Source organism: Muntiacus reevesi, chromosome 19 (assembly GCF_963930625.1).
Source record: "Muntiacus reevesi chromosome 19, mMunRee1.1, whole genome shotgun sequence".
NCBI classification, from domain to species: domain Eukaryota; kingdom Metazoa; phylum Chordata; class Mammalia; order Artiodactyla; family Cervidae; genus Muntiacus; species Muntiacus reevesi.
The window spans coordinates 38455202-38469715 of record NC_089267.1 but is presented as its reverse complement, the minus strand read 5'-3'; the positions used below and the strand labels follow the sequence as shown (position 1 = coordinate 38469715).

General features: G+C 38.0%; 1 protein-coding gene across 1 annotated transcript; it reads right to left on the bottom strand.

Annotated features, from left to right (window-relative positions):
* Positions 1 to 1791: 1791 nt before the first annotated feature.
* On the bottom strand, positions 1792 to 14215 carry CD164 (CD164 molecule). Its single transcript, XM_065911862.1, has 6 exons — positions 13920 to 14215; positions 10805 to 10879; positions 9585 to 9656; positions 8161 to 8196; positions 5347 to 5403; positions 1792 to 4288 (listed from the first exon to the last, which is right to left on the bottom strand). Exons 1-6 carry the CDS (start codon positions 14107 to 14109, stop codon positions 4122 to 4124), a joined length of 597 nt encoding a protein of 198 aa, XP_065767934.1. The 5' UTR covers positions 14110 to 14215; the 3' UTR covers positions 1792 to 4121.
* Between the last annotated feature and the right edge of the window lie 299 nt (positions 14216 to 14514).

The following is a 14514-nucleotide window of genomic DNA, read 5'->3' as shown; positions in this document are numbered from 1 at the left end:
AAAGACACCAAGGAAGAGTAACAATAGATTAGAGTGGAAGAAAGTATTAGTGAATTTAAAGATAGTAATAATCTGACACGAAGTAGAAAAAAGTTTTTTTAAAAACCAAAACAGTGCATGGGTAAATTTTAAGTCACCTTCTAGCAGCCTCTGTGGAACTGAAGTCCCCAACACAGAGAATGGAAAGGACAGAAAAAGATATCTGAAAAAATAGCTGAAAATTTTCCAAATCTGATGAAAAACCACAAATCCAAGACACTCAACAAACCTCAACCACAAGAAACAAAACAGCATCAGTTCAGTTCAGCTCAGTCGTGTCCGACTCACTGCAACCCCATGGACTGCAGCATGCCAGGCTTCCCTGGTCATCACCAACTCCTGGAGCTTGCTCAAACTCATGTCCATGGAGTAGGTGATAACATCCAACTATCTCATCCTCTGTTGTCCTTCTCCTCCTGACTTCAATCTTTCCCAGCATCAGGGTCTTTTCCAATGAGTCAGTTCTTCACATCAGGTGGCCAAAGTATTAGAGTTTCAGTTTCAGCATCAGTCCTCCCAATGAATATTCAGGACTGATTTCCTTTAGGATTTACTGGTTGGATCTCCTTGCAGTCCAAGGGACTCTCAAGAGTCTTCTCCAACACCACAGTTCAAAAGCATCAATTCTTCAGCCCTCAGCTTTATGGTCCAACTCTCACATCCATCCATGACTACTGGAAAAACCATAGTTTTGACCAGACTACAGCATAGCACACTACAATCAAAATGCTCAAAATAAGTGATAAGGAGAAAAATCTTGTAAAAGCACGAGGAAAAACAACACATGTACTGAGGAACAAAAGGTAAAGATGAGATTTCTCATAGGACACAAGGCATGTGAGATGCTGGATCAACATCATTAAAGGGCTAAAAGCAAAAATGTCAACCTAGAACTCTATATCCAATGAAATCATTCAAAAATGAAAGCACACAAAAACTTTAAGAACTCATAACCAGTATCTGTACCAACAAAACTAGAAATACGGAAGGTTAAAAGACATCCTTTAGGGAGATGGTCAATACCAGCAGCAACATGTTATCTACACAAATTAAGGAAGAGCACAGGGATAGTTACTACATGGGTAAATGCACAGGACTTTAATCATTAAAACATTAAAAAACACACACACACACCCCCCCACCTACTGTGAACACCATGCTCATCAAAATAAGTTTGTTTTAAGCAATATTCTAGGAGTCTTCAGTCCACTCTTCTGGGCTTTAAGGCTGATAGAAGAGTATTTATTCTCTCTTTTTAGTCTAAGTTCTGCAATTTCATATAGAATGTAATTTTGCCCAAAACATGGGCCTACAGAATCAGATTTCACATACCAGCATGTGGCTTGGTACTAAATATTTATACCAAAGACTCTGAACAGAAACCCAATTTTACTTTACATGCAATCTGAATAAGGCAGAAAGTCACAAACAAGCTTTCAGATATCTAACAACAGATGGTATTCTCATAAATACTTGGTAAACTAGCACATAAGTAGATGATTTCTATTTGAGGAAGATCCAACTTTTTTTGTCAGTAGCAAGGCAAATCAAGTCCTCCCTCCAACTATCCTTTCTAAGGCTCCGTTCTCCACTGATAAAAGACATCCCTTAGCCACTATCTGCTGGTCTTGAGGAGCAGGAAATACTGAGTAGACAAGCCATGTCCAACAAGACTAAGGTAAATTCATAGCATTAAATTTCATAGTCAAAATATAAACGCACACTTTAGTTAATAAAAAAAAAAAAGCAGAGTAACCCAATAAACATGTAGATTTATTTTAGATTGGTTTGGTACATGATACAGATTGGTTTTGCAGTTTTTAATGAACTGAAATAGAAATTTCTAAATACAGCAGTGTCTGCCTGTGCAACAATTATCTGTAAGGTAAGGTACAGGATTTTAATAGAATTACAATCTGCATGAACAAATCCTGTGAAAAATCTGAAAATGTTTCTATATACCTTCTGGATTAAAAAAAAAAAACAAAAAAACCCAAATCATTAATGGCTCAAGATACTAAACTGCTAAAGAGGGGAAAAGGCTGTGAGTTCACTGTAAGAGCTCTTCTTGTAAAATCTAATTCCATATTATGATTCTGTTAGAGCAGTATTCAAAACTACAGAAGATGAGAGGCTTCATCAGCTACATTTTCACAGAAATAGCTATAGCATTAACATTAATGTGTGGCAAGGTATTTGTATCTAAGTAAATGACAATTACACCACTGTAGCTAATTTTTACCCCTTTGGGAGAATGGAAATTCTGTGTATTTTCAACTCAATTTTGTATCTTAAAGCAATAACTAAAAGCTAACAGCTATGGCACCATAATAAAAATTTTTGTGAGGTACCTAGAATATCACTACTGAGGGAAACACAAAAATGTGAGGTAAGCCTACCTTTTCCCAAAAACCTTTGAAGCCAGAGATTTTAAACAATTAAGGCACTTGAAAACATTAGGTATATGTACAAATGTGCAAGTAAAACAAACTTTAGCTGTACCAGCAAGTAACAAAGAAACAGTAAATCTTCATTTTAAGAACCTTTAATTATCTAAATATAAGGAATTTTGGCTTATGAAATGAACCAAAGCAACTTGTCTTTTACTATAAAATATTGAAAACCAGTACTAAAATCGGCCACTACAGGCTAAAGAAACTAAAACAAAACATCTTAATGACCTAGAAAAGCAAAAGTTCATTTTAAACTGATTTAAGCCCCTGAACTAATCCAATGCGTCAAAGGCAGGGAAGAAATATCCCTCAACCTGAAAAAACTAGTGCTTCATGAGGAAACTAAAAAATAAAAGTACACATGCTTTTCCTACAACAGGAATCAAAACTTAAGAAGAAACGCTGGGAGAGGAGAAACAAAAAGTTCAATCTGTTTATCCAGGACAATTATCAATAAAAATTTAGTCATCTGATCAACTAAAATTTTTTCTGAAATTATACTGCTCACATTTGCTATCTCAAAACTTAAAATGACTGTCTCATTTAAAGAGTTAGTAAATGATTCTAAAACAACTTATTTCTTCCTTGCCTTATAAAAGTTACTTTTCAAGAAAGCTCAGTGGAAATCCTTTTAAGGTACAACAGTGTTAGGATACCTTTTTGAAGTACAAAGGAAAACATAATTAAACCAACTTTACACTTTTTAACAGCCGTAACAAAAATGGTGGGAGGTCCAATAGATGAAGGCTTTCGACTCTGTAGAACATCATTTAAGTTACTCAGGCTTGAAATAAAGTAGGTAAGTTTTCAATTAAATACGAACAGTGTGGTATCTAAAAGCAGGTTTACTACTGCTCACATCAATAGTTACATCCTCAGACCAACTTTTCCCTTCATTAACGTAAAAGAACAAATCACCAACATTTTAAAACTTACAGTCTACCTTTCAGTCTGTCTTTTAAGGCACTGTTCTTTCTCAATGATATAAGGTGCGTTACAAGTATGAACAATAACCTGCTATACTTTTCATGTTTTGTATCCTCTCATTTCTTTAAATCTGGAATGTAATTCCCTGTGTGGCATCTTTTTTCTAATGTAGAAAAAATAACTGTTATCAAGCACAAAATTTTACTCTAAGGATACTAAATTTATAAATTTATTCCACTTTTGAAATGATAGCCAAAAATCCACCTGATTAATGCTCATTTGGCACATTCTTCTCAATTCTGGTCACTAAACTACATCCTGAGTTAGGATGAAAATAATGCAGCTTTCAGGCTTAAAATGACTACATTTAAATTGCCAAAAGAGTCATGAGGTTGTCTGCGCAGGACAATGTTTTCCATCACTTACAGGTACATTTGGCATGTCAAGAAGAGAGAACATAATCCCACAGCAGCAGCCATTCAAAATAAAAGAAGACAGCCACAAGGATTCATGCAGCATATTTTAAATATTCCCATTGAGCAAAATGATTTAACTGATTTTTCTTCAAGGGTGATGCTCCTATATGCATCCTTTGAAAAATTAAAGATCCTAGAATAGCGTCTTCCATGTGGGACATCTTGAAAGATAATATTTTGGTTTCAGTGAGTTACACGCCAGTCCTTGTTAACTTAGTGGGTCTCTTTACAGAGTGTGGTAGTTTCGTTCTTTAGATTTGCAGAATTTATAGAGAAAGAAAATTACAGCCTGCACACCCAAGACAAGGACAATTCCTCCAATGAAACTGGCTGCATCAAAGGTAGACTTCCGCATAGGTTGTGTAGTTGGAGTTAAAGTGGTATTAGTTGTACCTGGTTAAATGAGATAAAAGAAATAACAATACTTAGTAAAATACTTAGTAAGTCTCGTGATCCTCTGTGATGTGAGCCTCTTTTTTGCCATGTGTTTCTATAAAGTATTTCCTCTTATGTCAACAGCTTCCTAATTGAGGAAGACAACCACTTATCAATCCCATTCTTCATTCTATCCAACAACAACAAGTTGCCAATGGTGCTAACGTAATTTCAAATATGAAAACGAAAATTTATTCTCTTGGCACAGTACGCCCTGTGAACATATCAAGCACTTTTAAAATTTGCAGTATCTTCAGACTACATAGCTTAGTTAATTGCTAGAGTAAATATTACTATGTGTGTTTAAAATTAATACTTTGCATTTTTCTAAATTTATAAAAGGTAAATGAAAATTTGATTACAGGTTTTCAAATTATAAAAATAACCTTAATAAAGCCAAAAAAATTCACAGAATCAAAATTTTCAGTATTATAAATATGGCTGGGGGGAAGGGTTCCTAGTGTCCTGTGGCATAACCTAAATATGACTTAGTTAATAACATGTAAAAACATTAGTTAATAAACTTTATTTTCAGACATACTATCAAATGTTATAAAGGAATCATAAGAAATGGTAAGAAATATGAATGAGGTGTACATTTGGTAGTTATCTCGGCTTTTTAGACCTAAAAGTAAAAAGGATGGCTATATTATCTTCAAATTGACACGGTCTAATACAGCACACAACCAATCTCTAACAGTAATCAGTATTTAATTTTTAAGTTATAAGAAATTAGATTTTACCTACAGATTGTACTAAAAGGGTTTTGGAAAACCATTACTGTTTAATTATAACATGTCATGCCGAATGTGATTACAATTTTAAAATGTATTAGAGGACTCTCAGCAAACCTATCCTTATTGCTTTAACAGCCTACTACCTTGGTCTTCCAAATCTAAGAGGCAAATTTCAGTTCCTAACTATTTAAGAATAAAATTGGAAAGTGATAATAAATAGTAAAAGCTAACACTGCACACACATTCCATCTCACTGTTAGTTTTAAAAGCCACAATTACCTGATGTAGTAGCTGTGGTGGAAGTTGTAGTAGTGGAAGGCAGAGTTGTGGTTTTAGCTGGAATGCAAATGAAATGTATTAAATTTCTCAATTATCTAGTATCTATCTTTTAAAAACATAACTACCGTTTCAACATGCTTCCAGTTTTTTGTTTTTTTAACAGAATAAAGGTCAAATCTCAGTTAATGGTTTACTAACATATCTACACATTCAGAACATCAGCTTTGAAGTGTATTCTAAAACATTAAGCAGTCATAAAGTTGTATCTATGTTAACATCTATGTACATATATAAAAATTTATATATACACCTGGATACAGTTTGCAAAAAGACACACAGGTGGGCAAAATTTAGGTGAGGGAACTATTGCTTCTTTCTCAATAATCTTGCTCCTAAGACAAAAACCATTAATTTAGTAAGTCATGGTAAGAAACAAATACAATTCAGTATTTCTTAAAGTAGATACCAAGATTTATGTTCTTCATTTCAGGGGTTTGGCAAACTTTTCTTAATGAGGCAGACAATAAACATTTTAGACTTTGTGCACTGTGTAATACACAAGCAGGCAAAGACACAAGCAGATGAATCCACATGGCTGTGTTCCAAAAAATTTTATTTATAAGAACAGGTGCCCTGAGGCCCTAATTTCCCTCATCTAAATGATGTTAAGAGCCCAAGGGTAAGCTCTCCTCTACTGTAGCACATGAGTTCAAATAATTATCTGCTGGTGTCTCTAAAGAAATGCACCCTCATGGGAAGAATAAGTTTGAATGTAAATATATTTTAGGAACTACAGCACTATGTTAAGAGAGACTTCAGACAGTATCAATACTACCAATAAACATTAGTAAACACTATGATGTGTTCACACACGTATTTATACTCCTTTCTCTTTCATTGTAAGCACTGTGGTCCCACTCTTGGTCGGACAGTTAAGTCATCTTTCATTTCTCCAAGCTATGTACATCTCACAGGGAAATATTTGATCTCCTCTCTGATAGGACAGATTCTTATACAGATTTCCTAGATTAGAGGGTATGGTTATTTTAACTCATAATCCTGTTCAAAGTTTTCCTTGCTTGTACTTTCTGTGAAACCCAAAAAAACATACTTTATAAATTAAACATGTACCAAATCCTGTACAATACTAAAATACTATTACTGATTTTGTCTGACAACACTGGCAGAAAAAATTCGCAAATTTGCCATTTGTTTCTCACTATTCACCCTCTGAACATGGCAAAAAAATTATTTTTTAATTTGCACTGGTTTCAATCTCTGAAGCACTAGAAGCCCACTACATAATCAATGAAGACAGAGCTATGAGGTTTAATTTTTAGAAACTTGTAGAAGTTGCCTTCATTTTTTAAAACAGTTCTCTAGAATTACCACAACAGAATACCCCATCAGTGTTCAATCTTGCCTCTTTCCAAAAGCCTCTCTACACAGAATAAGTTATTATAATGCAAATCTCATCATATGGTCTACATGCTTCAAGCATACCAGCAAGGCATACAATGGCACTTCTCAGTCTGGCTCTTGACCTGTTGACTGTCGTGCTTTACTTGTTCTAATCTTGTTCCTGGATGCTCCAAATGCAATTCCCTGCCTGTATTATATTACACTCTGTCACCTCTTCTTCACATGTGCTGTCTGCCCTGCTCTACTTGGGAAGTTCCCCTCTTATTTTACCAGGTAACTTCAAGACTCAGTCTGTCAACATCCCCAGGAAGTTGTCACCACACACCACTCAACACACACACCTTCCTACAAACCCCACAACACACTGTGCTTCCTGACCTTTCATAGTTCCTACAAGAGACAAAATACTGTCTTACTTCTGTTCCTATATCCCTATCTTCTAACACCTAGTACTTGTCCTGGAGTAGACGTTTTTATTTACTCTATTAAACCGGTAAAAATTTATACAAGGAGATAATATTTAATGCTGTTGAAGTGAAGTGAAAGTCACTCAGTCATGTTCGACTCCTTTGCGACCCCATGGACTGTACAGTGCATGGAAGTCTCCAGGCCAGAACACTGGAGTGGGTAGCTGTTCCCTTCTCCAGGGATCTTCCCAACCCAGGGCTCGAACCCAGGTCTCCCACACTGCAGGCATATTCTTTACCAGTTGAGCCACTGGGGAATGCTTTTGAAGGTGTGGTTTAAAAACTTTCTGGTTTCTGGAAAGCAATCAGTATTAAGAGTCTTAAGATAATCATATCCTCTCACCCAGAATGCTGTTTCAATCAATCCTACCAGAGATGACAGCAAGTATTTTCCTGTAAGATATTCACTGGACGGAGAATGAAAGATGACCTATTCAACTAAGAGTAGATGGATAAAGTGCATACAACTATGTGTGCAGTAAGAAGGCAATTCAAATGTGCATGGGCACATTAACCAATTTCCTAGTAAGTGTATTTCTTAGGAATCTATATATATAAATATATTTAGTTAGTTCCGAAGAACTGAAGACATTTTGGTGTACCTACGGATGACAAGAATTAATTTCCTTTAGGCTTCTGTATTTCCTTAAGAGTTCCACAAAATCCACAAAGTGCAGTTTTCAGACTCAATGTACAAAACTACAACAAATCTGTTCAGATTCAATGAACGGGAAACACTATCGTTATGTGTCTCTGTCCTCAACAGTACACATTAATGTAATTATTCCAGTCCAAGACTAAGTATGTCTACTCATTTTAAAGATTAAACTAACGATTTTTAGATATTAATTACTAAAGTTACTCATCAACAAAAGTTTAAAAAACCCTCAAAGGAGGAGGAAAACAGTCAATTATCTTGTATTACCTGTAGAATTGGTTGGCGTTGGTGTGGCAGTGGGCACTATTTAAAAAACAAACATGTAAGTCAAAGCTGTCTAAAATATCATAATCAAAACTGCTAAAACATCATAATCTATAACACTGTTTCCCAACCTGCAGTCATTTGAGTACTCTCACTTTTTTTTCATTTTAGTACCACCTATGGAGGAGACAGATAGTTGCTCTGTCCCAATACTGGTCCTCCATTCTTTAGAAACAGCACCAATTCTTAGTGACACCCTCCCCTGCAAAAACATTTTTCAGTCTCCCCTGCAGCTAGGCAGCCATGTGTAATGCTAGAAAGCGTCTATAGGGCAGATACAGGTCTCTCACGTTCCCTTCCTCTTCCTGTTGGCAGAAAAACCATTCTGATGGCTGGAACATGAGCATTCCCCTTGGAGAATTAAGGGCGAGGCCACCTCTGAGGGATGACAGTAAAAACACAGAAGGAGCCTGGCTCTCTAATGATGGCAGATGCTACTCTAGCCCGCGAACTGCACTCAAGCCCCGATCTCCTTTACATGAGAGCCAAATTAATCAATCAAACCACTTTAATTTGGAGTTTTGTGTCCTTTATGGACAAATGAATAGAATTATTCAATTTTTCCTTAACATATTTTAAAATTTTATACTCTTATTTCTAAGCAATATTATCAAAAAATTACATTAAATACTAAAAACTGTTCATTTATTTACCACCTAAACCATATTATGGACTCTATGTAGGGTATAACTGCTCTCATACTAAGGAGAATTTCAGTTAGAAAGTTCCAAGTTGGGGTGAGGGAAGGGAAGGAGAAGTGACTACTGAAACTAGTTACAGGTAGATGTGAAAGGTTATTTACTCTAGAAAAATCTTTTATTCTATTTAATTATTATCTATATACCAAATTAGGAATTTGACTTTCCCATTAATTTAAAATCTTGTTAGAAAAACCAGCTTTCATCCAGGAATTTTAACTATTTCCTGGGCAAAGATGAAAGGTTAAACCATCAAGTTTCTCAAACTAAAATACAGAAAATGGATGAATAAAGCAGGGATTCATTTAATCACAGTACGAACTTAAGCTGCAGACTGTGATAATCACCAGTATCATAATAATGAAAGTGACAGAACAATGTTGTTCAAGCCTGTAAAATGCAAATAGAGAGGGTCTAAAATTCAGTGAGTATCTGGAAGAGGTTAAAGAAAAATAAAGTAGAGGAAGAGATATCTGTACTTAAAGCATTCCACATGATGTACCACCAAACGACTAAATCAAGCTTGAAAGCAGTGAGTATGAATATGCTATACAGATCCAAATTTCTTACAAGATAGAACTATGGAAATGCTTCAAACCAAATATAGAGGTTTCCTGAGGCAATGATCTTTCTCATCTCCTCTTCTCAGATACCAAAGCGAACACTTACCAGAACAGAATCCTGTGGTGTTCACCACCTTGCAATCACTAACTGTTGAATTATCTGAACAGTAGCTTTTACCTATTATGGGGAGTGAGGGAGGTGTGGGATGGAGGGGAAAAAAAGAATATCAATTACTCACTTATGTTATCTCTGACTTTGCTACTATGCTCCAGAGTTCCTCCCAAAAACAGAACTCAAGTACAAACTCTCTAGAAGTCCACAAATACTCCATTATTATCTTTTCCCCATTGTTTTAAATATACTACACTCTCTCCAAACATCCTTCCAAAATCCACATGAATATACTGAACAGATAAATCAGAAACACATAGACCTCAGAACTGTGGTACAACGAAGGTTGCTAGAATTCACAAGAGGATGAGTCAGCAGGGAGAGGTGCTTAGAAACTAATACAGGCTTAGTAAACATGGGAGGTGCCCCAGAGCAGTAGCTCTGTTCCAGACCTCTGCTTTAGTCCTCTACACTTTCCTGGATGGGAAGATGTGTAGCAAGAGTAGGATAAAGTTTTCTCCAACATATTCAATGGTAAGGCATCCAATCTCCACAACTTGCTGATCCTCATACAAGAGAGGAGGGGCACACTCTTAAATTCCATTTTATGACCTAAAGAAAAGTGACCCTTATATAACAAAAAGTTAATTCAATTCAAACTTAGACTAATTCCTTATTTTTAAAAGAGGTTTTTAAACTTTCTTACATAGTGATATAATTTCCAGAACTCTTAAATTTTTCAATGAAGAATAACAAAGTTTAATACCATGTAGCTTTGAATTTTTCTTTACATAGAAAGGAAACCTGAGAAATTATTTTACCAATAAGAAAAAAATTCAACCATCTTACATTTGCAGAAGATAAATATGGTTCAAACAGTTTTCAGGGGAAAATCCCACAACTTTCTTTCATGGCTAATTTTAGTGTACTAGTACACTTATCCTAACCACAAAGGTCTAAAATTTCTCTTCCTTTTAAAGCTATTGAGCCTTAATTATCAAGTCTAAGAAATTAAAGGGGGGGAGCATGGGAGACAACAAAAGATTTTAGGGGCAGTATTAAGCAACTGATATTTTGAAGGGAAAGTATTTGATTTGCAAATCCTAAATGTTTTACATTTCCAATGTTCAAGAATACCTTGCAGCAATTTTTTAAAATGTTAGAACAAAACAATACAGCATTCTCAAAATTAAAGCAAACCCAAAGATTCTTACCTTTACATTCTATCCAAAAGCAGGTAGCATTACCATCAAAACAGGAAATACAACTGTTTCGGCTTCCACAGATATCTAGGGGTGGGAGTTAAAACATACAAAATCAATCAACCGGTATCTAATTTCGAGTTTGCACTGCTTAGCTTTGTTAAACAACAAAAAGCACTGCATACACTATCAAACTTACTTATTCAGAAAAATGGTAAAACTTTATAACTCATTCACAGATGAATGAATAAAAATGTGCTACACAATAGATTCTTCTTCAGCCATAAAATAAAAAAAAAGAAACCCTGTTATACACTAAAACATGGATGAACCTTGAGGACATTATGATGAATAAAATTATCTGGTCACAGAAGGACAAACACTGAATGACTCTACTTACATAAAGTATCTAAAATAGTCAAAGTCTGAAGCAGAAAGTAAAACGGTGGTTGTCAGGGGCTGGGAGAGGGAAAAAGGAGGTTTGCTGTTCAGTGAGTACAAAGTTTCAAACAAGATGAAAGCTCCTGGAGATCTGTGCTTATAGTTTATTATGGTATAGTACACTTAAAAATCTCTTAAGAGGGCTTCCCTGTTGGTCCAGAAGTTTGGAATCCGCTTTGCAATGCTGGGGTTACTGGTTCCATCCCTGACTAGGGAAGATCCCACATACCTCAGGGCGACTAAGCCCCTGCATCAAAAGAGCACACCTGGAGTCTGTGCTCTGAAACAAGAGAAGCCACTCCACCAAGAGAGGGCAGGCACCCCGCTGGAGGGACGAGAAAAAGCTGGCACCTAGCCACCAGGACAACCCCGCAGAGTCAAAAATAAAGAATAAAAATATTGTTTAAAAAAGCTATTAAGAGGGTAGATCTTATGTGTTTTAAAACCAGACACATTAAAAAAAAAAAAACCTATAAAGTGGTTTACTCAAAAATTCTTTCCAATCATACAAGACTTATGAAACCGGAAGGCAACTCAAAGAGAAGGGGGGACAAAGCTCAAGCTAGTGGTAATGCTCAGTACTTCATGGTCCCATCTAAACAACCCCTTTGTGCACAGCAAAAGGGTCAGATGCTCAGGTTCTTGAGGCATTTCTAAAAAAGAAAAATATTAGAAAAAAGGCTACATACAGGGAAATCACCACCCCCAAACATCAAATGTGAACTGGAATTTTTAATAGTAATAAAGATTTATTATAGGTTGAACCCAAGCTCTGATGATGTCTATTCTGAAAAACCTGAGATCATGAACTCACAAATGATCCACGGTTTCCGGGGTTTTCCATGAGAGGATAAGAGACAACTCACCTGGAGGGGGCTACATTCACAAAACTTAACAAGTTAGCATGGTCTTTGTCAATAATTTAAGCCAAACAGTTCTAAAACAGAACATGGTAGAAGGCTAAATACAACTCAGTGTCTGGACTATAGAACTGGGCTCTACACATTTTCCTAGAAGCTAGGTGCCTCCAAAAATATTCTCATTTGCTTTCCCCCTGCCTAAAAAAAAGAATTCTGCAAAGTGGAATTGCATTTCAATATTTATCAGAAATTGGAACAAATATCGTACTTTTTTCTTGGGTAGGAAGAGAGTCACAAAGTAGAAATAAGTTCAGAGGTTTGTATACACCTGAAAAACGCTAGCTGTTTAAAATCTTTTGTGCTTGTGATGAATGTTTGGTTAGCATAGTGTGTGTTACTTACAATGAACTAAACTGCTGCCTTTCAGACTGCAGTTAATCCAACCACCACTTAACAGAAGAGACTAATCATGCCCTTTGCACTCATTTCAAAATACACAAATGCAATTAATGTATCTCCAAACCTCTCTTCAAACACACACACCCCCCCTACCAAAAAATAAAAAAATCCTAGGAGGAAACTACCAAAAGAGCACAAAACAAATTCTGCTCTATCATCTTGGAAATAGTGCAGTTAGAATATCCAGTATTGTACTGCAATTTACTTTCCTCATTAAAAGACGTTTAAAATCTTTCATTATATATTTTACTTAAATCCCTATAAAACACAAAAACTAGAGAAGATATTTTCAAACAGATCGGCCTGGGGGAAAAAAGGTAAAAATTCTTAGACTGCAGCAATTCTTAGGTCAACGTTACACCTTACCCAGTATTAACTAGGATAATCAATCAAACTGGACTCCAAGTTTTAAATATCTAGGGAGGGTCTTCACTTTATTAACTCAAATTTATCTCCCCCTCTGTTGCGCGTGTTGTCACGACACTGACTTTTCTGCTGCAAGACTCAGCGTACGTTTCAACCAGTCCCCAAATGGAGTCAGAGCTTAACAGAAGGTCCCGATCGGGTTCTGAAAAATCGATAGACCTGGGTTCCAATGTGAGCTTCACAATCTCTAAACACACGGTTCTAGTGAATTACTTTACCTCCATCCAGCTCCTAGGTTTCACCACCTATCTTCCAGTGTAGCCTAAAATACTAAGAGATACACGCGAAACACCGGGTACACAAACGGGTACTTTTCCTCCTTTGCGCACAGCACCGAGTATAAGGTTTTAATTAATTAAATGCTCAAACTTCGGATATACCCTGCAAAATCCATGTGATTAAGTCTCAAGCGACTGAGTTTTTCAGACCCAGGACTGAGACACCAGCGAGTATTTTTGTTTCCCAGCGTCTCTTTCCTTCTTTCGCCAACTTCGGGAGAAACCTCCCTTCGAAAAGACGACCTGTGTTGCCCGAGTGGACACAAACGACTAACCTCGGGGAGAGGGAGTTGGGTCTCATCGCCAACTTTGGAGGCGGTCGCCTCGCCGCCCCACAATCAACCTCACTGCCGCCACCACAGAAGGAAGCCACGTCCTCTTTTCGGAGTGAGACTGGGGATTACGAGGCGCTTTTAAACAACACCTCAGCGCGGAACACTGTGGAGTCGCAAACAACCCTACGCCCCCGAGGCTCCACCAACCCTTCCACCCAGGGCACTCCGCCTCCGCGGCCACCTCGGCCCGGTCCCAGCCGGACTCGGACGGGCCGCCATGTTGCCGGACCGCGGCCCGCCCCGGCCCGCGCGCACCACACACAGAGAGGGCGGCTCGGCCCGACTGGCGGGCGGGCGAGCGCAGAAAGCCCGTTGGGCCGGCGCCCACCTGGTGCTGGAGTGGTGACCAGCGGCGGCGTGAGAGTCGTCGGTGACACCGGGACTGTCGTGGTGGTGGGCGGTGGAGACGAGGGTGTAGTCACGTTCGGGGCCAGGGTGGTGTTCCCAGCCGCGGTAATTACGCAGAGCGTGGCCAGGCAACCAACGGCCAAAAGCAGCGGGCGAGAGAGCCCAGACATCGCGTCCTCCGCGCTGGCGATAGAGCGAAAACTGGGACACCCTAGGCTGCCTCCGTCGGTCTGTCCACTGCAGCGCCGCCTCCAAGACTCCGCTCCCCCAGCGGGACCGCGCCGGCGTCACATGAGGGCGGCGTGCGCAGGCGGGGCGCCGGCGATACCAAGTGGAATCCTCTGGGAGGGGGGGATAGAGGAACCGAGAGAAAACCGAGGAAAGGTTTTTCTCTCAGCAGACTGTATTGGCCAACCGAAGAAACTGACCAGATACAGGAAACTTTTTACTTTGCTCTCAAATTGCCACACAGGGCGCGGCCGGGCTTTTCCCGTTGCTGCAATAGAAAAGGATCCCACCTAGACTCAGATGGAACAACCTACATGACGTGGCGACGGCATCCTCGCGAAAGACTA